The sequence below is a fragment of the Centruroides sculpturatus genome, unplaced genomic scaffold (assembly GCF_000671375.1).
Source record: "Centruroides sculpturatus isolate CEXI.00-Female unplaced genomic scaffold, Cexi_2.0 scaffold1208, whole genome shotgun sequence".
Taxonomy (NCBI): Eukaryota; Metazoa; Arthropoda; class Arachnida; order Scorpiones; family Buthidae; genus Centruroides; species Centruroides sculpturatus.
Window position 1 is genome coordinate 159,881 of NW_019385347.1, and position 26,889 is coordinate 186,769.

At 36.7% G+C, this 26,889-nt stretch overlaps 1 protein-coding gene across 2 annotated transcripts; it reads right to left on the reverse strand.

Moving 5' to 3' along the window:
* Nucleotides 1-3,435: 3,435 nt before the first annotated feature.
* On the reverse strand, nucleotides 3,436-19,720 carry LOC111637933 (echinoderm microtubule-associated protein-like 2). Of its 2 annotated transcripts, XM_023383543.1 has the most exons (20): nucleotides 19,488-19,719; nucleotides 11,480-11,623; nucleotides 10,185-10,611; nucleotides 10,044-10,112; nucleotides 9,134-9,159; nucleotides 8,920-9,049; nucleotides 7,659-7,808; nucleotides 7,516-7,588; nucleotides 6,926-6,973; nucleotides 5,883-5,984; nucleotides 5,708-5,812; nucleotides 5,396-5,630; nucleotides 5,164-5,321; nucleotides 4,964-5,089; nucleotides 4,755-4,886; nucleotides 4,515-4,671; nucleotides 4,330-4,427; nucleotides 4,153-4,240; nucleotides 3,844-4,070; nucleotides 3,436-3,765 (listed from the first exon to the last, which is right to left on the reverse strand). In XM_023383543.1, the coding sequence occupies exons 1-20, from the start codon at nucleotides 19,534-19,536 to the stop codon at nucleotides 3,640-3,642; spliced, it is 2,670 nt and encodes an 889-aa protein (XP_023239311.1). In that variant the 5' UTR covers nucleotides 19,537-19,719; the 3' UTR covers nucleotides 3,436-3,639. The 2 variants fall into 2 exon arrangements, with proteins under 2 accessions (XP_023239311.1, XP_023239312.1); XM_023383544.1 differs by lacking the exon at nucleotides 6,926-6,973 and having other exon boundaries at nucleotides 19,488-19,720.
* Nucleotides 19,721-26,889: the final 7,169 nt, after the last annotated feature.

Genomic DNA, 26,889 nt, shown 5'->3' on the forward strand with positions numbered 1-26,889 from the left:
GAAGAATTTTTAGTGCCGAGCATTAGGCTACTCAACGAGGCACTGGATGCATGATCCTTCAGTTTCAGATACATCACGGAGGAATGTGTAAAAGCGAGAGAAATGTCTCATCGAATCGACCGAATTAACCCTCTTTTATTTATTTGTTAAAATCCTGTTTTGCCCGTTTTAAAACGCAACGCAATTGTACCAATAATAAATCAGATTTCGAATGGTAACAGAATTATTCTTCGAAATTGTTACGCCATCTAGTGTACGAAATTTCAAAATTACACAATTACAATTGTACTGTACTGTACATATTTTGCTACGATTGCTTCCGACCGGAATTTCACCATACCTTAGAGTGTGGCAACTAAATTTTTCCGGTCTGGCAAACTTTCTTCGTACCTAATCATTTATTGCAAATTTAAGTAAATTATTGGGTGTCGGATGCGTCGAAGCAACCCGCTCGGAACGTAGGCCTTTTTGAAGATTTAAACCCCTCTCTCTCTGTACAAACATATATATATATATATATATATAAATCTTTCTGGGCATTTATCAGGTCTGGTTTAATTTTCTTTAGAAACGTTATACATATATCGATATAGAACGAAGTAAGTCAGTAATGAGCGGTGGAATAAGGCGCATACTAAGACCAGATTATGATCTGGTAGCCTATGCCAATGCAAACCTATAGTTTGGATACAGGTCTCTCAGACGATACTCATTGCCTGTATCGACACTACAGGGCAATGAGTACTCGTACGTACAGATAGATCTATGTTATAAAAAATATATATTTATATACACACATATATATAGACTACTCGAATTGGGTATCACTCAAACTTTATATTGAATTAAGTTAAAATATGAGCGGATGATACTCGATTTGTAATGAGAGTTCTATGCGTAGCAGTTCGGTTAAAATCACGAGACGGAGTGTAATGCGAACGAAGACTGGAACCGAATCGTCATACTGTAAGTGATTTGTTCATCGACAGATGGCGACACGCGTTAAAGTACAGTACTTACCCCTTAATTTGAGAAATAATTTTACATTTATCTTAATAGAGAAATATTTGATATATATTTTAAGTCGTATACTTTATATAATGTAAATTTTATTTTATTTTATATATGTTAATTAAGTTTATATTCTTATCATCCAATGCTTACGGCCTATACGTTTTCATAAGCGAGTATTAAGAGTGATACTCCCTGAAATTAAGCTAGGTCCTAATATCTCTATTATTATTTTTTTAATTATTACTCGGCATTTTCTTTTTCGATACTAACAATTTTCAAAATTCTTAAAATCTAATTTAATAAATTATATTGTAAGACATGGTGTAGTATTTTTTATTGTATAAACTATAGCATTTCGAAGTAAAAGAGGGTATGTTCTATGTTGTAATGTACAGTACAGTACCTGGGATTTTTTTTAAAAAATAGAAACAGAAGTTTTTCTACACGTGTAGATTCTAGAATAATAAATTCGGGAGGGAGTCTTTTATTTTAGTGAAACAATGATAATATCGTTAGGGGTTCGTTTAATAGAAAAATCGGAGTGTTCGAGGTACAATTGCTTTGTGTTCTTGCAGAAATTTTCGTCGTGATATTTTAAAATTTTGTAAACGTATAACGAATTTCATCATCGACGTCGGATAAGGTAAACGATCTTCCAGATATCTCGTTTGTCTCTAATGTTACATTTCTCAAGAATTAGTCATAAAAGTAGATAGATTTCTATATTTGTATACTTCGTAGAATTTTAGAGATAACACGCCGAGAAGAGGACGATTGAGACTGAATGTATCGGGTCTATCCCCTTCTAATCTTTGATTTTATCCTATGAATTCGTATGAGTATCTCTATACTAGTCTATAGTTTCTTTTCCTATAAGTCTTCCTTCTATAATAGAAGCAATTTTCACTCTAATTCTATAAATGTGCAGATAATTTTAGATACGGTTTATGTGCAGTGTTTTATATTTAACTGATATAAGAAAGATTTGATAAATTTAACTGACGAATAATTTCCTTTATTTACACTATTGTTACTCGTATGAGTTTACTTTCAATTATTTAAACTTTATTAAAAAAAATAAATAAATGTTTATAAGATTAAATGGATCATATTAATGCTATCTTATTACAAAAAATTTCGAAAAATTTAGCCGATTTCGTAATGTATACGTAGAATAAAATGAATCGTAAAGCCAGCATCTGTACTGTACGTGTGTGTTCTTGAAATTCCAAGATAATGAAGATACAATGAATATTAATTAATTGTAATGTTCTTATCCGATGGTTATCGTTGAAAATTTCTTCTTTTGTCACGCTTATTTAAAATTTGCATAATTATTATCCTGTTGCAAATTAATTTTTAGTCTTTTGTGATACTCGACCGAATGATTGGAAAATTTGCTGCCGTGTATAAAATTAATAAGCAATCGAATCATTAATTAAGGATAGAATACGGATCTATTGTTTGGTGATCGTAATATAGGGAGTTACGAGTTTTGATATTGAATTATTAGATATACGTTTCCAAGCATAATCATTAATGGAGGAAAATGAATTTTTAAATTATAATTATTCCCAAAGTTATAAAAATTTGGTGATTCTGATAAGGATATATCAAAATCTTTATTTGACAGGAAAGCCGTACGATACGATAGATACAATATGTGTCATAAATTACTTTACTACTTCTGTACTTTATTTTTCTCTATAAAAATTTCTTAAATATCGAATCGATCAAATTATTTTTTTTTGTTTGTTTTTTTTTTGTTGTTGTTTTGTTGATTGTATACTTTGTAAATGTTTGTATCATTAGTTATTCTTTTGACCCTTGAAAAAGGCCAATGGCCATAGGGTCGTATGATTAAATATTAAAAATATTAAAATATTAAATATATTGTTAATTTACAGTAGAGCCTCGATTATCCGACCCCCCGATTATCCGACCGTCCTAGTCGTCAAATTTCAAATGTCTGCTGGTGATGTGGCACTACAATATTTAGCTATGCCTTGGCTACTTTAATATTATTTTTACGTGTTTTAGCTGGCAACACTCATTCGACCATGAAAGGGAACCAGTATTTAAACGAGGCTTAATTTTCTAATTTTTAACGATACAATAGCGACGATTTTTATTTTAAAAAATTTTTGTTAGGCTTAACATCGATGAAAATTCAACGCGAAGTAGGTTAATAGCGATATACTAATATACTAATTACATGGGATATAATAATATACTACACTAATACTGGATTTTTTTATACTTTTCGGTTATCCGACTTTTCAATTATCCGACCAACCCTAGTCTTCAATTGGGTCGGATAATCGAGGCTCTACTGTATTCAGGTAAAGTTAAATATATAATTTAATTTTGCATTTATTTCTCGAATTTTTTATAATGCAAAATAGAAGGGAGAAACTGGCGTAAACAATTATCCTTTTTTATTTAACAGATTTATGAAAAAATAAGTTATGTACAAAAATTAGCATATACAAATTTCATTAGTGAGCCATTCCACGAAGTTTTCTAGTCTAAGGCGTGACTTAGTTGTGGATTAATTTAAACAGGCAAAAATACGAGGAAACCCTTCTTCCTTTATTAAACAGTCTCCTTCGTTAATATAATGTGTCAGTGCAAAGACCACTGTATGACGCTGCAATCCCTTCCACCCAGAGACACCACTTTGTGCCCATCTTGCAGGAAACTGACTGCGGGTACTTGGCTGCTGTGTCCGCTGTAAGTGTGGTATAAACTCTACAAAATAAAAAAGAAAATTAGTCAGGTGGCTACACGGATCCCTTATCTTACACTTATCATTTTCCAACGCATTACTTTAGGTTGACAAGCCGGATAAGAGTATAGTTTGACTTTTCCGAAATCGTCCCCGGTGACCAGCAGTTTGTTATCGCGAGATTTATCACAACTTAAAACGTCGGGTCCTTCGGAATTTTCCGGCCATATGCCCAGAACATTAAAGCCTACGATGCACGACTGACTGCTCCATGTTACGTCTTTAATTGCGGCTGGACTCGTTAACTGACGACAAACGGTTGCATTCCCTGTTTTAAAGCGAAATCGGTTGTTTCTTTGTCTCCATCGATTAAAAATAAATAAATAAAGAATATGTAATTTAAAACTCACAATATAATAATTCGTGATCGGAGGAACAAGACTGCAAATTGGTACTGTCTTCGGACCAGTCGATATTTAACACTGGATTGGAATGACCCTGCACTCGGATAATAAAGCACGATTTACATAAATCTTATTACGTTTTTCTCTTTTGCATAAATAAGAAAAATTTAAGGAGCAACTCACCGCACATCTTCCGATTCTGCTGTATTTTTTATAATCGTCGCTGACGTTGTAAACATAAATATACTTATCGTGAGAACCGATAGCTAGGAAATTCCCATCTACGAAACGGGAAAATTATATATTTCCAGGGTTTTGAATTTGAATAATGGTTTTCGAAGAATATTTAATTCAGAAAATGCATTTACCCGGTGAAAATTTAACGCAGGTAACCGGCTCGTTGCTGTCCGTGTGGATGGAAAGTGTTTGTCTAGTGTTGACGTCCATCACGATCCACCTGCCTTCCGTCGTTGCCACCACGATGGCGTTACCCTCCGGAGAGAAGCACCCTGCCTGCGGGGTCTCCTGTTTAACCACAACACCCATAAATCATTTTTTGTTTCGGTTACCGACAATAAGTCATTAACCATATTAAAATTTCTAATTACGCCTATGTCTTTAATCCAGACGACTCTGTGCGAGAGAGTATCCCACAGGCAGATTTTGTGGTCGTGACCTCCTGTAATGAAGTGGCTGTCGGTCGGATGCACGGCCAGCATGGAAACGTCTTCTGTGTGACCCTGTAAATATTGTTTTCGTACACAATATACACTTTCGTTTTATTGGCCGTATCTCTTATCACGAAACCATACCTTACCTGCACAACAACTTCGAAGTTGTGTGTCATTGTGCCCTGCAGAATGCAATTTTTGGTTGTGCCTATTAAGAGGATGTTACCTTTGCCTCTCGTTATCATACGAACGCCTCCCACGTTGTCGGGTAGCTAAAGAGAGAAAATTCGTATATTTTTCCGGAGATTTATCGATGTAAGAAACTTTACGAGATTTTTGAACCTACAGTAGCTTCCGATAACGGCCTTTTAACTCCGAGATCCCATTGAACGATCCGGAAATCCTTACCACCTCCGGTCACGAACGTTCCGTCTTTTAGAACGCAAATAGAAAACACTCCTCCGTCGTGAACGTTCCCGATTGTCCTACATACCTTATTGTAACCTTCGAATATACGAAAATTAGATAGAGAACGAGGAAAATCTCCGTTAGAGTACGAACACCGGACTGATACTCACCTCTCGCCCATACAGAGATATTGCCAGAAGAGTCTCCGGTCAGGAGATCGCCCATATCCGTGAAGGCTATGCACTGCACGTATTTAGGCTTGTTATGCTTCTCGAAAATCCCAACCTTCTTACTTAAAGTGTATCCTTCGGCGTTCCATATGTGCACGTGTCCTCTTCCGACCGTCACCAAAGTGTGACTGTCCAGCGGATGGAATTCTGCCGCCAAAACCGGTCCGGCGGCGCACTAATTATCATATATATATATATACATACACACGCAAAGATAAAACACGTAAAGAATGGAAGTGTCGAGTACTGTACCTTAGTTTCGGTGATTTTATGACCGTGCTCGCTCTTCTGCCAGTCCCAAAGGGAGAGAGTATGATCCTGAGAATCGTCTACCACGCACAGTAAAGAACCGCCGTCCTAGAAATACAACGCAGTGTTCTAGTTACGTGTATTCGAGATAAAAGAGCTTAAGGATGAATATTCTTACCGCTTGAGAGAATGCCACGCAGTTGACTGCCCTTTCGAATTCTCCCACACCGATCACTTGCAGGGTGTTAAGGCTAACGGAATCCCAGATGCGAACGTGAGGCTAAAAAATATTTAGTAAAAGAATTATTGAAAATAAATTCTTAGGATGAGTTAAAGTGCACGAAATTAATTATTGGGGAGGAGGATACATGCAGAGTGGAACACAAGGAGGAATCAGTTTCCAGAGGTGCTTACGAGAATGATTATGTACGAAATTTACGAAGGAAGACGTAAAACATAGAAGTTTTAAGTTTTTAAAGCTGAAATCGGAAGCGCAAACAGTATTAAAACAGTGCTGATAATTGAAGTAATTATTGAAAATGTTTATGTTCTAATAGGATAAATGCTCCTTCCTCCGCATCATTTGTCCGAATTATATTTAATCCTACGTAAAATTGTTATGACATTAAGAAGCGATTCGGTGTTTACGCTTAACTAAATTAATTCAAATTGTTTAATATACTTTTTCTTATTACGTTACATAAACCTTGACCTCTTCATTTTAATATTAAAGCTTTGGTCCCGTGGTTGAATTAAGAAGATAATTAAATTGGTCGAGATTATTATTTAATCGAAATCGAATCTTTACATTTAATTTCGAATGAAATTTTTAGAGTTTTAAAGGGCGTACACGATAAAGAAGAGTTTATTTTGCAAATACGATAATGTACTTTACTATCGCCAGATGGCGACACGAATATTTTTAATAGAAATTATAGCGTCGAAGTACTTTCTAATTACAGTTGAAGAATTATCTATAACTGTCTCTATCGTAAAAACAACTATCTGTTAAAGAAACGTAAATAAAAATTCGATTGAAAATTGGTATTAAGCGAGTGGTGCAAAAACAGAAGATCGACACACAAAGAAAAACACACACACGTCACACTCGTGCCATGCAGAGTGATGAGCTAGTACGGTGAAGCGTTAGTGACGTCATGCGAGCCAGAGCGGTGTCATAATTAGTGAGCGGGTTAAAGCCGTGGCGTGAACACAACTCACCCAATGAGCAGCGTCGGGAGACGTGACGTCGATGGTCAAGGGACGACACTGTTTGATCAATACGAAAAAAGGGTGAATCAAATTTCTGGTACAGAATGACTGATCGACAGGGCCGAGGCGAAATTTCGGGCTGTTCCAGGCAAAACTCGCGGGAGATGTCCCGCGATCCTTCGAAGGTCTCTTCCCCTTACCCTTCGAGTCGTGGCCGTTAATTAGTGGTTCTCTCCAGCCCTCCTCTTCCGAAAATCTCCGAAGGCCGCCTGGATCGGCCGAGCGGTCGCACCGGCTCCGATGACCCTCTTCTTCGTGTTTACCACAAACGATCGGCCTCTTTAGTTAAGTTAATTTTGTCAATCCCCTTACACTGCGCCATAGACCAAACGCTTTTCACAAAGTATAGGAGAAATGCCGCCAGCGGACATCTTCGGCACGAAGATCGATCGTTTGATGGTAAACGTAGGAAGAGGTCTTTCAGCCACAGTTAAAATACAATAAATACTTTATAATGAGATTAAATGATGGGATTATATCCGACACCAGGTTTTATGAAAGATCGAATGAGAGAAGAGACCAATAAGCCACTAACTTACCCTCCTGTCTCGTCTGTCGATGCTTGCCACCTGGCCAGTGGCCACTAGTAACTTATTCGGGTGCAGGGTCATGCTGAAAGCAAACAAAAATTACTCTGCCATCGAGAATTTATTTTAAATTCTTACTTTCGAGGCAAACCAACCATTTGATATCGTCCGTGTGCCCCAGATAATGTCTTTGGATTTGATCCTCCACGTTGTACAGAATGGCCACCGATGCTATGCAGTAAAGTATCTCTCCCGTGGGAAGCCAGTATAAGTTAGAACGACAATCTCTTCCTCTGTAACCGTGTCTTGAATAATCGTTAAGCAATTTAACTGCAATTGAGTGGTCGAAAATTCCACTTATGGTAGTAGATTGATTGTATGCAATATCATTTAACCTCTAGTACCTAATTTGCAAACCCTATACTTTATGATCAATGAGGGTTATCTTATTGTCATGCAATTTTAAATAGTGTACTCGTACTTTTTAGCATTGTAAGCGTGGTTCTGGATACCTGATTTCGGGATCGGTAGTGGCTCATAATTATAAAATTCCTAACTTGCACTTGCAGAACTCGAAGCAAATTTTATGCAGTTACACTTAACAGATAAATTTGGAATAAAATAATGATTACACTAAAATGTGAGAGAAGCAAACGAAAATAAACGAGTTATTTTAGACTCAGAATATATTTCGTGTGGTGGTTTATTCATTAATCGGACTCTTTAGGGAGCAATTTAGATTGTAATCGTGTTTTATATTTTTATATAAAAGGAAAATCAATACTTAGACCCAATTGGAAAGTTATTAACAGGACTTAAATAAGGAATTATGTCCATTCTACCGAGTAATTTTTTTTATTATTTCTATAGGAAGTTACGCACCATGTCGTGTATTATTTGACAGTAAATTTAAAGAAAAATATATACACACGTGTAAATATAAACTCATTAACATAAGCAGAATACAAAACAAATATCGACTATGTAAGTTATTAAAAGCTTGTACTTTGATTAGTTACGAAAAAAAGAGTATAATTTCTGTATTTTGCGTACATTTAACACGTCGATTTTATTAAGATCGTGAGAAAATTTAGTTTTTATTTTCTCAAACAATGAAAATATATTAAAATTGTTTACTTGTAAGGTAATTTAATTACTGTTTTGTCTTTATTAATAATAATCGACGGGCAATATCGAAAATCGCTTGTTCTTTGTTCTGTTTAATAATAAATTCGGGTTCAAAGTGTTGAAAGATTTCTCTCAAAAGCAATTATAGTAGGTTGGTTTTTAAAAATTCGTTTAATAGAATTTTCCTTTATCCACGATTAAATTTAAACACGAAACGATAGCCATTTAACCACTTTCCTAATTCTCATCTTGCATTAATATACGCTTTTAATTATTAATAAAGGATACACCCATTCGATTCTCAGCCTCTGAGGAGGAGCCGGATTGACTTTCTGTAGACTGTAGTTGCTATTCTGAACTGTAGGAATGTGCATGGAGATTGGACGTCCTCTTAGATACATTTTCACTATACCGTCCTCTGAAAAGAATAATTAGAAAACGAATCATTTCTCGGTCTTAATCCGAGATATTCAAATGTATTTTGAAAAATTCGAATACTTACCGTGATTGAGACTCGTTTCTTTGGTCCTGAAATTTCAAACAATATTTTGAGGAAAGTACAGAAATTTAGAATGGAAAATCTTAATTGATCCATCGACCATTTGACATTTTTTCAATAGAACAGAATGACGGTTGATTTGAAACATGGTTGAAAGTTGACTTTTCATGTAACAGACTGATAAGTAGAGGTTTGGTAATGATCACTGTCAATTGCAATACGAACTTTATGTGGAATATATTCTATAAAGCGCACAATTGATAAGAGCTTAACAAACATTATACTTCCAATAGAAATGTAAATAATTGTCTAGTGGACATTTCGCGTACTAACAGTCGCGGTGTGATATTCCCAATTACCGAGCAGTAGATTCTTGCCAATCCGGCCATTCCTCGAACACTTCGGTGTCAGATTAGCGAGAAACTCGGATTACTGAGAGTGTATAATCCTAAAGAAAACTAATGACGTAACTTGTCTTCTTTTTTGAAGGATTCTTTGGGCAAACAATACGGCGCACCGAAATAAACCCGAGTAAACACGAAAACAAGATATGACATAAAAATTTTCGTGGAAACGGAAGGATCTATACGATCACGCTGGAGGATATTACGGATTATCGAGAGCCATATTAACGAGAGGATACGGTATTTCTACTCCGACGGATGTCTTGGAACAAACGAATTTGTTTCGATTTTTCGAAATCCGTTATTTCGAAGTCTATAAAATTGGATGTCAACAGCATGTTTCAATTCTAGCAATTGTCGGTTTATTTTTTAATTTGAAAACGATCCATAATCCAAAATAATGGTAGATTCCGATAGAATTATATATTGTAATACAGTTAAATTTGCTCGATGGATCATATCCATAATTGTTCAGTTCTTCAGTAATGAGAAGAAATAAAGACACATACCCATGTTTTAACTGTGGAACTGGAGACGATCTAATGTGGAGATTGAGCATGGAACCACTCGTACAACGTCTAAATTCAATTAGAAAGAATTAATTTGCGGTAACTTTGATTATAAATTGAATCGATAAATTTGTAACGTACCTTATATTGCCGTGGCCATTTCCGTTAAACTCTTGAGAGTTAGACCACCTCTTCATGGTGGATAAATTGGACGTGGATCCGTAACGACTCTTCAGATTGGTCTTGGTTTGAAACGGAAGAGGGGACGATATCGGGGAGGCGGATTTCGAGCTTCCACTCGGTTCGGAAGCGGAAGAAGGCAAATGGAAGAAAGGTAAAGGGGAGGTCATCCCGCTTCGCGGTTTGCATCCATTGGGCAGATTGAACGTCACCGACGGTCCGTTGGGCGTTCCGTTGGGAGTTCCGTTCTTGGGATGAAGAAGAAATTTTACAGTTCCGCTTCGTTTAGGAGGAGGACGATGAGACGAGGAAGAGGACGAAGAAGAAGTCGATTTTGGAGGAGGAGAAGGCGAACAGGACGACGAACTGTGCTTTGTACTTGCGGCTTCTTATTAATATATATAACATATATTTATTATATTTTAAAATGTAAATAACTAATAAATTTTCATCTTAATTCTATCTTTTTTTTATTATTCCGGTATCCATTATTATTATAGAAAAAAAAAACAAAAACAATAACACTCTACAGAGACGGATCTAACAAAATAGCGAATCGGGTGTAAAAAAAAGAAAATTGGATTTTACTAAAAACCGAAAAATAGCTGTTTTTTCATGAATTATGCAACTGTTTTGTTTATTTTAAGTGAATTATTATCAGTTAATTTTATTTATTACGCTCTTCTCAAAGCATAAAACATTGCGTGATGCGATTCATTTTTCATGTTCTTTCTTTACTCTCTGGTGTTAATTGCACGGAATTTTATCCGAAAAGTTCATCCATTCTTGAAAATTACTGGTGACATTTGCATCAGGTGATTTTCAGCGTTAGAATTTGTTTTAATCACGCAGATTAGCTTAATACAGAAATCATAACATTGAACGATTATTTGAATATACAAGATATGAAAATTCTTAGTTTTAATAACGAATTTACTGACTATGAATAGAAGATATCGATCCTTATTAGAAAGGTGTCGACTCCTTAATATCCACAGTCACTCGATACCGGATCAAAAGGTGCCTAACTACAGTTTAAAATATTAAAATTACTCATTCGGTTGACCTATTTTGTCTTGTGAATTATAAATAAATTTAGCCTGGCATGGGATCAAGGTTGGGATAGTCTGCTAATTATGGATTTGATCTTTATAAACATGGCAAATTAACGTCATATCGATTTGCTGTTTGTTTTTTTTTTTTTTAATTTTCCATATCCCCGATTATATCCCTAGTCGTGGATTTATAAGATTTACCTCTTCCTTCTAGACTTCTAATCCTAGAAAGAACTTCCGAAAGGGTGCTTCTCAAACAGATGAGTTCGCTAGATTGATCTTGTACCTTTTTCTCTAAGCTGGACACCTTCACTTGAAGAGATTCTTCGGAATCCATGGTGTCGTCTGGAACGAGAATGGCACGAAATTTATAATGAATTACTGTAGTAGATCCTAAATCCATTTGCACGAAATTTCCGTCATTCATTTATAATACATAAACGAAAAGGTGTAAATAATTCGAAGATATAAGACGTTGTAATCGTAATTGCAAGTGAGCCAAGCGATGGAGCATCGTTAAAGACGACGAACTTTAAGGTTTAAAAAATTGAATTGTAAGTAGCGAAAGATGGATAAGTATAGTTATTTACAATTCAAAATATAGAGGGTTTTATCAAAAGTTTCGCGAAACCAATACAGAAAGTTTAATAAATGACAGCGTAAAGATAAATAGAAAGAACTAAATGAATAAATAAATATCAGAGCATCGAATCATTAATTGAAATTACAATTGTAAACTATTGATTATGAATTGCTACAATCTTCAGAAGTATTTACGTTTAAGATTCTTAAAGCTTATGATAATATTACTTCATTTTTTAATTGACTTTCTCGACATTTATTGTGAAAATTGAAGACGTTTAGTTCAAAATTACATAGATTTTTTTCTATTAAAACGCTTTCTATGCTAAGTATTTAACCAATTGTGTTCTTCGAGATTCGTCTCGACAAACCAGTTCTAAATCCATTCATTTATTTTTGGAATTAACAGAAATCAAACCTACAACATTAATTTATTTTCGGTTCATTTTTTTATGGTAAGCGTAAAAAACGATTCTTCCTCCATCCCCGTTTTGTGTCAATGTACGAAAAATCCTACGAAGTTCCGTGACCTCTTAACACCTACAATACGTAATTTTTCTTCCGTATCTTGATTATTCTATTAGAAATCTTCGTCACTTCCTATCCGCGAAACGTGCTTCTTCATCAATCATTCCACAAACACCGTATCGAGCTGGAAATTTTATATTCATTCCGAAACAAGCGTAGAATATACAAATTACCAATTGCATTGTTTTAAGAGTTTTTATTGTAATTAAATCAGATTCCCTCTACCTTTATATCCTCGAGATATCATTTGGTTAGTGTTATTGGCCTAATTCTCTCTCGATAATAATAGAGATATTCGATACGATCTTTCGTCGATTCGAGAGAATATTTTCCGTTAAACTACCGAATGACAAGCAGAAAATTAGGTGGAGTGTCCTTCGAAGATCCACCCACACGCGCTACTTCGCCTACTCTAAACGCCCAATCAACCAGTTTGTACCATTTATGTTCTATTTCGTTCCGATCGACATTCCTGGAAGCATCTAAATGACCAAATAAAGTACAGAGAGAAAGTGCGAAGAGAAAAATGCTTACATCAGGCAAATCGCCACCCCCTTAAAAGTTTAGCACGCGGCTTTCTATGGTGTTTCAAATTACAATAGCGTAAATTCTATGGTAAAGTAGTGTTTACACCAGCTAAATTCTATAGGAGTGACAATGTGGGTGACGTTGGACGAGGATTATTTAATAAATACAAAAAAAAAACACGTACTGTACTGTACTGTACTGTACAGTACTATACATAATAAATATTTTGTTGGTTACGACGGTTTACGCAACGTCAGACCGGGGTCACGGTTTGCCTACAGGTGTAGATGTTGGGTGACGGGTGGGTGCCAAGGACGGCGAATGGGTGGGAGCAGGAAGCTTTTAACAGGTGAGCGCTACAATACGGCGGATAGTTAGACGTTGCAGGAAGGAAGCGGACGCTTAACAATAAAACTGTCAGCGCGGACAGGACGACCATCGATCCTACTCCCAAATTGAGGATACCGGGGCCATTTTTTACCAGTTTGTCAATAGTATCAAGGACGCCGCCGGTTTTAGAGTTAGAATATACAAGCGAGCGTGCATCCCAACCGATTCGGATGTTCGTTATTAAATAGATAAAAAAACACTAGTTATTTGTAGGGTTGTGTGTCAGAATGTATTAGCGTGTTACGTAAGTCAGGATGTAAATTATCCTGATAATTTATTTTAATTATTTGTTTGCATATTTTATTATTCCATCTATAAATAGTGTATTCAAAACGTTACGAAATAAACAAACTTGTATTAGAATAACATTTAGGAAAATGCTTTTTAATTCGCATTTCCTGTATATTTGGGAAAGAATAAGTAACAAGGAATAATATTATTTGGGCTCTATCGAACGTCCTGGAATTCCACGAATAAAGCGGATATTCTTCACTTCGCTTTCATAAAGGAAACTTATTCGAGGGGGTCAATTTTCCTTTCTAAAAACCAGTCTGCCAAACATCTGGATCCAACCTTCCCCGTGGAAATGCCAGGTGTTTACCTGTAGATAACTGTCAAGTCTTTGTGTTCCGACATAATATTAGGTAGGTTAAAAAAGACGTCGTGTAGAGATAGGATAATCGTAAAGGTCGTTTGTAGAAGTGTTAAACATCTAACAAGTAATTGTCCTTCGTTTTTCTTTACGCTAGTCCTCATCCAATTTACATTCGTGCCGACTCTTCGTGGGGGAAAAAAATGCACTTAAAAGCATAAACTCATTTTGGAGGAAATCGATCTTCGAAATTCTCAAAAACGAAGTATTATAATTAATCATCCATTGTTACCAGTAGTGTTATAACTATAAAAATTGAATAAGTAGCGTTTATTCTACCATAAAGAGAACCAGAAGTCGAAAGCCTTCTATCCTGAGGCTAGAAAAACTAGTTCAATAATAATGTTAGAATCTCGGACCGTTTTTCTCTTCTCCTTTTTCCAGCTTCCTCCTTTCTTACAACCTCCATTGTATGAAAAGGAAGTAGAGATGCGTAATAACAAATATCCAGTCAAATAATTCGGAACATCGTTTTAAAAAATCGGTTCAACAACCGATTAGAATTGCCAAAGGTTATCGTCAAGTTCATTAACTCTCCCAATGCTTTTACGCCGTATCTATCCTTAACGGATATAAGGAAGGGCGAAAGAGTATTTTGTATCCATATTTACTTAACCTTTAGCCAATCTGCATTTATTTAAAAGAATTATAATAATCTTCTCTAATGATAGGAATTATTTTGCATCGTGAATGTTAACAATCGCTTTATTGATGCATATAAGCATTACCGGCTATTGTTTCTTTGTTTAATAAATTTACTTTCACGTATTTATCAAGATAGATAATCGTCATTAACTATCGAGAAAGGGTTGCTGGCAGATCTTCACCCGATAGATACTGATAAGTATTGTATTGTAAATATCTTACGTCAGCATCAAGTGTACGGGAGTATCTCCTCCACGTTTGCTCTACACGCCGAGATATAGAGAGTTACTATACCCGTTTATATTCGTGTATACAGCACTTATACACTACATCCGTGTAGAGCATATCCTCGAGCTTTTTACTCCTTTTTTTAGACAGAAATTTGCTACGACCCCAATTAATTTTTTCTGTATTTTTTTATTTCTAATTATCAAATAGTAATGCGGTGCTCGATCGGTTGGTTTTTTTATTTTTGAAGTTTTTCTTGCCATCGCTCGGGGGATGGTGACTCGTAGTTTGATATTGATGATACTAAACCTCTTTATCACGTACAGTGAAACTATGAATTGTCCTCCCGTACAGGAATTCTTCAGAAGTACAGGTTATAGCTTCTGACTTTACTAGTCAGAAATTGCCTATAAACCTACAAATCTATTGGAATTTAACGACGTCGAAAGAACTTTTTAAAATAAAGCCCAATTTCTTCTCCCTCTGTGGTCCATCCGGCGTGTAACTGCCTATATTTTCTCATTACGGCCGGGACTCGTCTTATTTGGATAAGCTTAGTTAAGGATAAGTAATGGAGACGAAAAAGCCATCCATCGTGGGTGTAACGACCGTCGTAGGAGTGAATAATAAATGCGGTGGGTAATTTAAATTTTCAAAGATCTAATCGCCAGAAGAAATACGTCGTTGGCGTCTAAACCCGGGGTTGTTTATGAGGGTCGGAGGAGAACGGCCGTCCCTTCTACCTCCGCCGCGTAACTTTCCCACAACTGGCTTTTTATGGGTGTCGTTTAAAAAAAGTTATTTTAAATCAGGAAATGTCCTTTTGTCGAAAATCGGCTGTCAAATCGACACTTAAGGTGGAGAAACTTCCCACGTGTAAAGGCGTCTAACTGGCATCCGGTATCTTTAAAGTGTCCGCCAATAAACCGCATTGGCGTTGAAAAATAGAAGGGCAACCAAGTAGATAAACCTTTTACAATATCGAGTCGGACAGAGGAATATTGCCACATTCCTGGTCTGTAGATGCAGGAATGTAGCCTTAACTAGACGTCGCTATCCAGTTTCCATCTCTAATTAAATGCACGAAAGTACGTACTTATAATCGTTCGACCGCATCTTCCCTCTAAAATTCACAATTTCTCAGAAAGGGAGATTCAAACTTACTGGAACGTATTAGTCTGTAAGAGTCTGTAAAGAGGTTCCTTCTCGGTCGGTGTGTTTAGTATTACGTTTGAAATGTATGTAATTATCTAAAACCCGACAGAGCTACGTCTAGTTTGAGTAGGCTAAAATTTAAATTACGTCTTATTACGATTAAGATTGTTGTTTAATGAGGTAAATTTGCCACGTTTAAATCGAGCAGAATAAGAAAATTATTCTTCTTAATTGGACATTTCTCGTTATATCCCGATGCAACATTAAATAGAAAAGGTCGGGTACGTATGCTTTTCCCCCCTTCTAATCGGATCGTGCATCGGTACGACGGGTTTTTACCTTCTCATTTTATATTCTGACCTTGAAAAGAACGGGTTATGGCAGCCAGTTTCTTCCCTCGCTCGATTTCGCAAAAAGCTCGAATCGACGATAACCGAGAATAATAATAACCACGAAAGTCTACAATCATCTGATTGTAGACTTTCGTGGTATGGCTGCTCCAAACCGAAATTCGAAATAAACCCGCCCGTTTGTTCTCTCGTATCTCTTATCCGTCCTTCACACTAGACAATAGACTTTGAGGGATACAGCTTCACTTTCTGGTTAATCCTCGAGGGGTGTAGTTTATATTTAATTTGGATCTACCAGTTAGGTGTCTCGATATATTTTCGTAGAAGACAGTCTCTCGCATTTTAATGACGTGGAAGGAGGTCTGTTACTGATATCGTCGAAACAATGTCCTAATTGGAGGTAGCACCACACCCGCGAAATAATATACGCGACCGGGTCGTTTAAGAGCCAAGGATATCGGGGCAATAACCCATAACGTAATAACACCTTAGACATTTTACACGGGAATATATCTCTTTATCTGCCTCGTGAGAGAGCTTTTATAGAATATTTTTCTCGGTCAGAGCTTCCTTTATTCGTGCTCCATTTGGAGAAACGATCTAGACGTAAATCTGTCAAAATTAAAGGAGGATGCTCGTTCTGCCGGTAACCATTATGTGGCATTCGATATATGTTATTGTAATTACAGCGTTAACAAGGTGTTTGTCCTTGCACTTCACGGTGAGACGATTCACGCTTCATTTCCTAGGCCTTTCGGAATTCTTCATTCGCATGCTTTTAACACTTCTTCCATATTCTACTTACTTCCTTTTACTTATACAATGCCGAAATATTAACTTTTATGTCTTACATATCTACTAAAGATACGTGAATGCTCTTTCGCAATACTGATGGTACAGTACAGTATTAAATGGCACGTAACTTGATAATAACATTCTGTATTTTGTATACAGTATATAATTAGGATCTTCGAAGTAATTTAAAGACCGAAAATACAGTTTTAAACAACTTTGAGAGAGGGATTTGAGGGTGTTTTTCCTCGGTCCCGGAGAAAAGAACAATAGCTAAAGGGATCCGCTCTAACCCCGGGACCCGTATAAGCTGCGGCTTTAAACGTTCGAATATTATTAAAAAGATGAATGCGTAAAGGAGATTGTGACAAGAAACAACCCGGGTTGGGCCTCTCGCGCTCTCAACATCAACACACGAATAATTACTGTTAGCATTTGGGTTGCGAATGACGTAGAATAACGAGGTGTAACGTGATAACGGTAAACCGATATTTACGGCCGAATCATTACTTTCGTAATATATCATTTTTTATTTCCGAATCATCGAATGTTTACGTAAATAAAAGGGCGCATCCTGAATTTACCGTAATTAATTCTCTCGAACAGAATAGAAACACTTCAGGAAATCTATTGAATAACGTTCGAATCCGGAATGAAAACAGTCACACATCCTGACGTTAAGGTCATTCTTTCATTGTTTTCGCGTAAACAATGGCATAAATTGTCGACGGATCTACCCAGAATAATTCGAAACGATTAAAAAAAGTCAAGAAAAATAGAACATTGCGCCGTCACTACGAGGAAAATTGAACCGGCGGGGGTGAGAAGTGTATTTTCTCACCCACCGCCGATTCAATTTTCGTGGTAAAAGATGAACGTAATAAGAGATTTCCAGTATTATTAGGGAAGAAATACTACTTTAAAATTACTAGGACAGAAGGCGGAACAGTTATGGTACGCAACTAGCGTCCTGGGATGGTATTTACATCTCGAGAGACACAGAATATTAAAATTAACGGTTTAATAAATGTTAAACCCGTACGATTTATACGGGAGAGGCGTGTAACGTTTTACTAAATGCGCAGAATGACGGTTCCTCCCCAACTCCCGCATACGCGCGTTATCGCCCTTGTCGTCTCATTCCTATCGAAATTTATCGGAATGTTTTTGCCTTTTTACACAAATAGCGTATAAGACAAACGGCCTCCACTAAGCAAATAACCTATTTCCGAGCTCGTCTAGAGTCAAACCCCCCAAAATAAATATATATATATATATAAAGGAATTAAGAATAAACTGGTAACAAGGTTTATTTTAATACTGGAAAGCCTCTACCACAACGTCAAACACGTTCAACTACTTACGCAACACGTCAGAATAAACACGTTGCACAAAAGTGACTCCTTTATTAACGAGACTCGGTAGGTCTTTGATGTTCCAACGAAGTTTCGTATCCCTTAAAGGGTCAAGAAACTACCCAGGGCCGGTTTGTTTAGCCAGATATTTGTTAAAATAGAAATCCCATCCCCGTCTAGCGGAGGTTTGCGCAGAGCTCGGCCACCGAGTCACACAGCTGCTCGGCGCTTTTAAAATATTTAATTATTTCGTCATTAAATTATTTTCGAATAGCTCTTAAACGAATTTTATAAATAATATTTCAAAATATTTTCCTCCCACGCTTATCCGAGAGGTGGCTCAACAGGTTGACGATGGGTCAAGGTCTAACGGCTCCGACAGTTTTGTCAGCTTACACTGTGGCTTCAGCCTCTACCGATTTACTTATCTCGTCGACTACCTACTCGAAAAATGTCGAAATTATTCTTTAATTCGTTCCCATTTACCGATATTTTGATTTCGAACACGTTAATTCCAACCTAATTCTCCTTGTATAGCAAAAAATTCGCTAATTTATTTTTTTTATACAGGAGAAAAGTAGTAGTACACCAGCGACGTTCGGTAATAAATCGTCGGCGGAACACCATTAAACTATTATTATTCCATCTAAAATATTTGATAGAATAATAATAGTTTAAATAATAAAATGAATCATTTCTCCAGACATCTACTCCTTTAATAAGGAAGTAATTTACCTCCTTAAATAATTGTTAGAACACCAGAAAACTTTACACGGGTGAGAAAATATATATATATTATTCTACCTACCAGTATAAAAATAATAATAATAATAACAACAGCCAACTGTCGTCTAACGGGAACGATAACACGATTTAAAAGCGACCTGGATACTACTACATCTGTTCGAATATTAACTATTAAACACGGCCCGTGTGTTTCGTACGGAGTAAAACAGAATAGTTAACCAATTATCCGGTAAGAAAGTTTAAATTACGTGACTTACCGGTGCCACCTTCGGACAGATCGTCTCTAAATTGAGATTTCAACTTCATCTCGCCGCCGTAGAAAAGGGAAAAATCCCTTTTCGAATAAGTGGTGATTGGAGTCGCCGTCTTGACGCGCGTGCAACACACAACTGCGACCGTCGTCACACTAGTCGACCATTGAGAACCCCGCCGACTGTACACCAGGTAAGCCGAAAGGGAAGTAAAAGCCGAGTAGATTGGCAACCGGCCCAAACGTCTCTCATTGGTCGACGGGGTGTTTTTTTCCGTTTCGACGTCCCTCTCCACCCTTTACCCTTGCCTCCTCCGACCGGCTCCCCCTCCGCTCGCCCGATAAATAGGAAGCTGCGAAGGCTACGAAAACACAAAAGGCTTTATTTTCCGGATGGGAAATCGATGCGATCCCATACGAAAATATGCAAAAAGTAAAGAATTTTTCCTCCTCCTCCCCTTTTCAAACAATTCCTCGTTATGTTGTTTGCAGGAAAGGTTAGAAAATTTCCATCGGCAGGTCCCCTTAAAAAACGGGTCGAACCCCTTCGGTAATATTTTCGACACCTGCGGGGTGCGGCGACTATCGTCACGCTAAACCCCGCGGCGCGTGGAATGACGTAAGCGAACAGTGACGAGCGTTAGAAAAAAAAAGCCCGAAACTCTCGTCTCTCGTCCTTGACCGAGTGAGAAGATTAAATACTCGATCCTGTCCCGAAATCGTCTACGCCGAATTTAATTGTTTCCCATTCGAAGTTCGGGTGTCGGTGGTGTTTCTGGTGTCGAATTTGACGGGTTATTGCTCTCTTGTGTTTAAATAGGCCGCCTTACGTGACTTGTATATTATCTGTTCTATCGAACTTGGGCTCTTGAAGTATTAAATATCTTTTTTTTCGGCTGGTTAATTCTATGTATAAAAGTCTAAGTCGAACGTACGAAGTTCGACGGAGAGAGAAAAATGTCTCGTAAATCATAATGGCTGTACGGTTGTCGACTCTTACAGTACGTAACGTTCTCCGTTGTGTTACTCAACCGACGGATCTGTTATTCGTTCCGGCACAATAGGAAAACGGGATAAAAACACTAACACTAATTGCTATGTTACGGATTTTTCCGTTTACGTAATTTCGAAAAAATTAATTATCCTTTCGCAATATAAACAATGGAGACTTTCCGAAACAAACAAGCAACCTCGCTGCTTTAACTCCGAATCCTCTCGATATTTTTCTTTAGAAATTAGTCGTTAAATCGAATTAATGAAAGGGGTGGGAATTTTATAACTCCATATAACGATGGCCTCGGAATAACAGTCAAAAAATCGTTACTTAACGAGTTCGAGTGGTAGCAGACACAAACGGAAGGGCATGGAGAAAGATTACATAAAATAAGTTATATTATTTTTTTGACGGACAGACACGCGTTGCTCGCTGGATTATACAATTTTTTAGTATCGTCGAGTGTACAGTACCTGTAATAATAGCGCGCGTATATCTTGACGTATAATTACGTTACGAAAATACGTAAATTATTACGTATTTTCTCTCTTAATCGATTAGCTTGAAAAAAAAACATGGCGTGTTTACTACGTGTTGCGTTCTGTGTTACGTCACACGACACGCATTGTATCGTCGTTTAAATATCATCATCACCTCATATTTTCCGAGCGGTCAGGTGTAACTTAAATATTTTAATATAAATACGAAAGGAGTCGACGTAATTGGACACCGATTTAAATATTGTTCGTTTATTTTGCATATGGAGACGTGCCAAAACCAATTATTTAGGTTCCGTGCATTAATTCTAGAGAAACTACCGGTTACGTGCGAATGTCGTTAACTCCGAAAATAAACCACACGAAAAAATATATAGAGCCGCGCCCATTCTTCTACGACGTAAACTTATCGCAAAATTATCGTAACATACGACAGATGTAATCCAATTTCCAATTTTTTTGCACGTGCGATAACTCTCGCTCGTTTCGAATTTCGCTCACGAAATATTTCGCGCTCGACACTTCGACTGACATTGTTAACCAAATTTTTCCAATGGTGGGCCAAAAAACATTTATAAGTGATTCTAAGTATTGCAGGGTTATCTAGAAGATCGAACCCTGCAATACGTAGAATAGGCGTGCTTAGTTTCTTCCTGGTTCTTCATCTCAATAACGCGTGGATTAGAAACAAAACTTATTGATTTTAGTAACAGTTCGACTGCACCTATTGTGTAATCGTACACTCCCCGAAAGAGGTAGGTAAACAATTTCGCTTTGTTTACACCCGTCTTTCGGGTAATTACGCGAATGTATTAAGTGGAATTTGTAAATAGGGACCCACCTTTAAGAGTCGAATTTCGGCATGGATCTAGTTTGACACGTTTCGGTAAAGATGTCGTCGATAAAATCGAATTTAGTTATGACGCTGCAAATATCGTAAATGAACCACATCATCGTTCCTTAGCTGTTTTGCAGTTTAAGAATTTTTTGTTTTTTTTTCTAAATATAAAACTTTTGTCTTAACTTAATATTCAATGACTAAATGGATATTAATTGCAATTTCCTGTATTATAATTAATATGTAAAACCCTCATTCGGGTTCTACGTAGCTCTTGCGTAATAATTAAGCAACTTGCTGCAGGTATTGCAGACTATATCCGGACCTTAATTGCTACGGTTTTAGACATTTATCCGTTAAATATTGTTCTCTGTTTCTAGGACGACACCGTTTGCGATTAAGGCGGAAAATGCCTTAATTGACGCAATGATCGTTTAATTAAAGGGGAATTATATCCTTAAATAATTTAATTTAGCTTATGTAAGATAGCTTATTTATTACGTCCATCTCAAAGAGGTAATAAAAGCGAGGAAGATCTTCCTACGTTTCTTATTATTGCTGTTATTTCTAAAATATGAAATTAACCTATACATATTTTAAATTATATTGGTTTTAAGATGGTATTTTCCAGTGTGATAATCGAATTTCTTTAATAATAAATCGGAAAATCGTGTAAAAAACCGCTGAATTCTGTAATTAAAAACAGGTTTTTTTGACAAAAATTCATCCCCCGTTATTTTTGATATTGTTAACAATCCGGCAAGCGGGATAGGAGGGTCATTATAAGAGTGACATCATTCTTTTTATTAAAATGTAGTTTCTGTTGACGTCATTTATATACCACCTTTGACTGGTTTTTCGGAGCCCGTTTAAGTAGGTCTAATTCTTGACCCCGTGGCTTAAAGACGTTTTCTTCTATCTTAATTCAAAATAGCCAATGTACTGGTACTGTACGGTACGTCATAATAAATTTTCAAGTAGGTTAAGAAAGAAGTCTTAAATGGTACAGTACATTATATTCTAGTATCGAATGGTTAATACATGGCTCGACATTTACAATACATCTCACAGCGCGATTGACAAAACAGAGTATAATTTGCTTACGAAATTGGTAAATGGGTCACCCGTACAGATACGTTTCGTCAAAAAAGTACTGGATGCTTCTTTAGATAGGTGCGAACCCAGTTTGATGGGGTCGACGTCGTTTCGGTCGTACGCGTCATACGTGGAATTTTTATTAACTAAATTTAAATATCGTCCTATAGAATCTTGGGATATAATCAGTTTTAGGCTAGTGCTCTCTTTAAACACTTCGTTACTGGTCGAAAATACTCAAATTGCCAACATAAACCGCGCGTGTACTGTACTACATTATCCAAAAAAAAAAATTACGACTTTCAATACAGGAGTTAGACGATCAGAAAATTACGTAATAATACAATCGTAGTGTTTTCTTCTTCGTTCAAAGTCTATTAAGGTTTTGAAAAAACTTGCCGTATTGTTCTAGATGTGGTTTATGCTCTCGGTGTTTCATAATATTTGTAAACGGAGTAATGCGGGATAATGTTATTTGCTTATATATCGGCTGTAGTCCCTAATATCAACTGTCCTCATTTGTTAATCAATAGAATTCCTTTTAATTAACCGATGGCTTTAATGAATAGTTATTTACACTAAATTGCCATTTGAAAGGGAAACGATTTGATTATTTAAAGCGAATTCTACAAAATCTTAAATAGAAAAATATTCTTAAACATTTTATAAAGTATTTGTCGACCTTATTTTCTTGTAAAATTCTCGGTTAACTCTCTCGGAATAGGGAGAAATTACATCTTCTACACAAATTAAGTTAACGCCACTACGTAGAAAGAGAAGAAATGAAGATTCTACTCCATTTCTGATGAGAATTTACACGAGGTGACGTATAATGAATAATTAAAACACAACATATCGAATCTGTATAAAATAATATCCGAGTATTATCGTAATGTCTGTCTCAATATAAGTGCAGTTGTACTGTACCTGTTTTTCTATCTACGTGAACTCAAATACATAAATATACAGAATTTCTTTATTCTATTGTAATTTAGTTATTAAAAGACAGTAAAAATGGATATACTCCGCGACTCACTCAATGTTGAAAATCTTTGTACTGTCTTTATTATTGATATTTCCAGAATTGAATCCGTGGCCTTTCTCTCAGAGTCCATTGGTTTGTTTGAAAAGAGAGAATAATTTGAAAAAATCGATAGAAGGATTTCTAAGATGTCCGAAGCCAAGGAAACCGTTGTTCTTCGAGGGATTCTATAAGTTGCGGTGTCTGGGCTTCTTGAAGAATTATAAAATTACTTGTATGGTCCTGCCGGTTACAAAGTGAGTTTTTAACAGACGAGTACTGTAAAGTACTGTACGTCCCGAGATTCCCGATCATTAATTTTATTTATTGATAGATGTCTATTGCCAAATAACGTATGCAGAATAATTAAAACAATTAGCAATTTGTTCCGTGGCTTCGGGCATCCTCCAATCGTATCCCGTTACACTGTTTTCTGTTTACAAATTTGAAAAGTATTTTAGGTCCTTGAATTTATTCTGGTTTCGCAACGCGTCGTTTAGTTTTTTGTGGAAATCGTCCACGCCATCGCATTCAAATTTAGACTGCATTGAATGCCATTGAAACGTTTCGGAGAAGTTTGTCAACGACGCCATGTTTTTTCTTTATTGTTAACGACGCCATGTTTTACGAAAATAGAAAAAGAAATTAAACCAAAGGACACGTTTTCAATGTATTTGCAAATACAAAAAGACAGTTACAGAAAAACACGACAATCGACAAAAAAATTGCATGGTTAGAAATGTTCGAGGGCAAAAGTCAAAAGAATTTGCGGTGGAAACAAGATTTTACAAATGAAACATCCTCTTCACATTAGCGTCGATCGATTGGTCCGTGGGATAAGGAACAAAACGCCGGCTTTGTCCCGAGACAGCGTCCCGGAGGGAATTTGTATGAAAAATGGCGCCAAGAAAGTCGGAAAATTCCTGTCCGTTGATCAGGAACGAGCCTGGAATTACCAGTGTTCTGTGATTTTATTTATTCTTATCGCCCACTAACCTAACCGCTTCTCTGAAAATATTAATTGTTTGATGAATCTCATCAATTCAACGTATACATTTGAATGTAGGCTTTATTTGGTCAAATATCTTTGTTTCTATTTATACCATACATTCTTATTATATTCCTGACAATTATAAGTTTTATTTTTCATTTTTTGACATTGACTTATTTCTCATAGCCGTGGTGGGACCGATGCCTAACCGTTTTGACCATCCGGTATTTGGGAGTAGTCACATTTTACAATTGTTTACTTACAGGTGTTTTATTATTTAATTCTCCCGAAAATAAATGAAGACAGATAAGTAGAAACAAACCTGTTTAAGAGATATGATGTTAGGGAATCAATTCCTTAGTTAGGCGATGTAAATAGTGTATGTTTTGCTGCTATTGAGACAAATCCTGCGGAGGTAAAGCATCTTGTCTAAAATACTCTTTTTTAAAGGTTTTGGATCCGTTTTAATGCGAACTTGATATTTCTGGAGTTAGATTAAAAACAGATATTTATATTTATCCACACGCGAAATTTATATACTATTTAACAACAATTTTATTATATACTGTATTTTGGGCATAAGCTCAAAATGTTCTAGATTTCGGTGGGACAAATCGTCGCGAAGTAAGAAATCCGGTTTTGAATTCGTAATTGTTCTTGAATTAATAGAATTTGAATATCTCTTTCTCATCAATGCTGATCGATCCTTTTCTAAATTATGCTTACCTGTAATCGTGAAAATTCGAGCCTATCTATGCTGATGTTTGGTGTAACAAACAATCCTACCGAGCACCCTTCTTTTAATTCTAACTATTCATATCTCCGCATCATGAATTTTAGGTTCTTTGTTAATTGCTTCGTTTCGGATTCAAATTTTAAAAATATTCTTGCTTCGATTCGTTGCTTTATTACAGTGGTTTCCAAACTACAGCCTTCGGGCCAAATCCACTCACGCTCGCGACCGGCGGTGTTATCCGCTCCAAATACACCCACTGGCCATTAAAATTGCAAGACCAAGGACTAAAGCTATCAAAGCCATATGTATTATATACATAATTTACAGAACAAGGATGAAACGATTACAATTTCAGCTTGGTTTCATCTGCAGAGAAATCAATATCTCGTGCAGCCAGCGTAACTGCTGCTACACAGCCCGGCATAGAGAGTAATGATCATTGGATATGTGTCTGGGGTATATCAGTCCACGCTATTTTCACACAGTGCCAAAATTCATCTGTTGTGGTTACAGACAGTATATGGCTGTATGGCACACCAGTTATTGCCAGATCATAGACCATATGTGTTCAACAGGAGAAAAATCTGTTGACCGCGTGGGCGAAGGAAGAAGTGGAACGTGGTGGTGATCGAAAAATTGTTAAACAATGCGTGTCACATGCAGTCGTGCATTGTCTTGTTGGTAAGTGGCCCCGGCATGTCCTGAAGGTAAGGGACGACAACAGGTTCCAGTACCTCACATATGTAACGATAGGCGTTAATGTATCGAGAATGCATACTAGGTGCAATTGTGATTTGAATGAGATTGCACTCCACACCATAACACGAGGTGTTGAACCAATATGGTGAAGCATAACGCCAGCCTCATTCAGTCTTTCTCCGTGGTACCGCCAGACATGGATGTAGAAATGTGCCATTGTGGTGCTGAAGACAGAAGCTGGATTCGTCCGAAAAGACGATGGTATGTTGTTCGTCCTCTATGCACAATATTCTGTATATCATTGCGGCTACAAATGTTTGTGGTGTATAGTCAAAGGTAGCGAAGCAATGGGTGCTTTGCAAAAGTTCCCTGATGCTGCAGACGGTGTTGAACCATCCGTGCAGGGACTGGTTATTGCGTAACACACACTAATTCTTCAGTTAGGGTTTATGACGTGGCTGTATAACCCTCAATAGCTGAGTGGATAAAATGTCTGTTCCCTTGCTCGGTGGTGTGTGTTATGTATTCGTCGGGATTC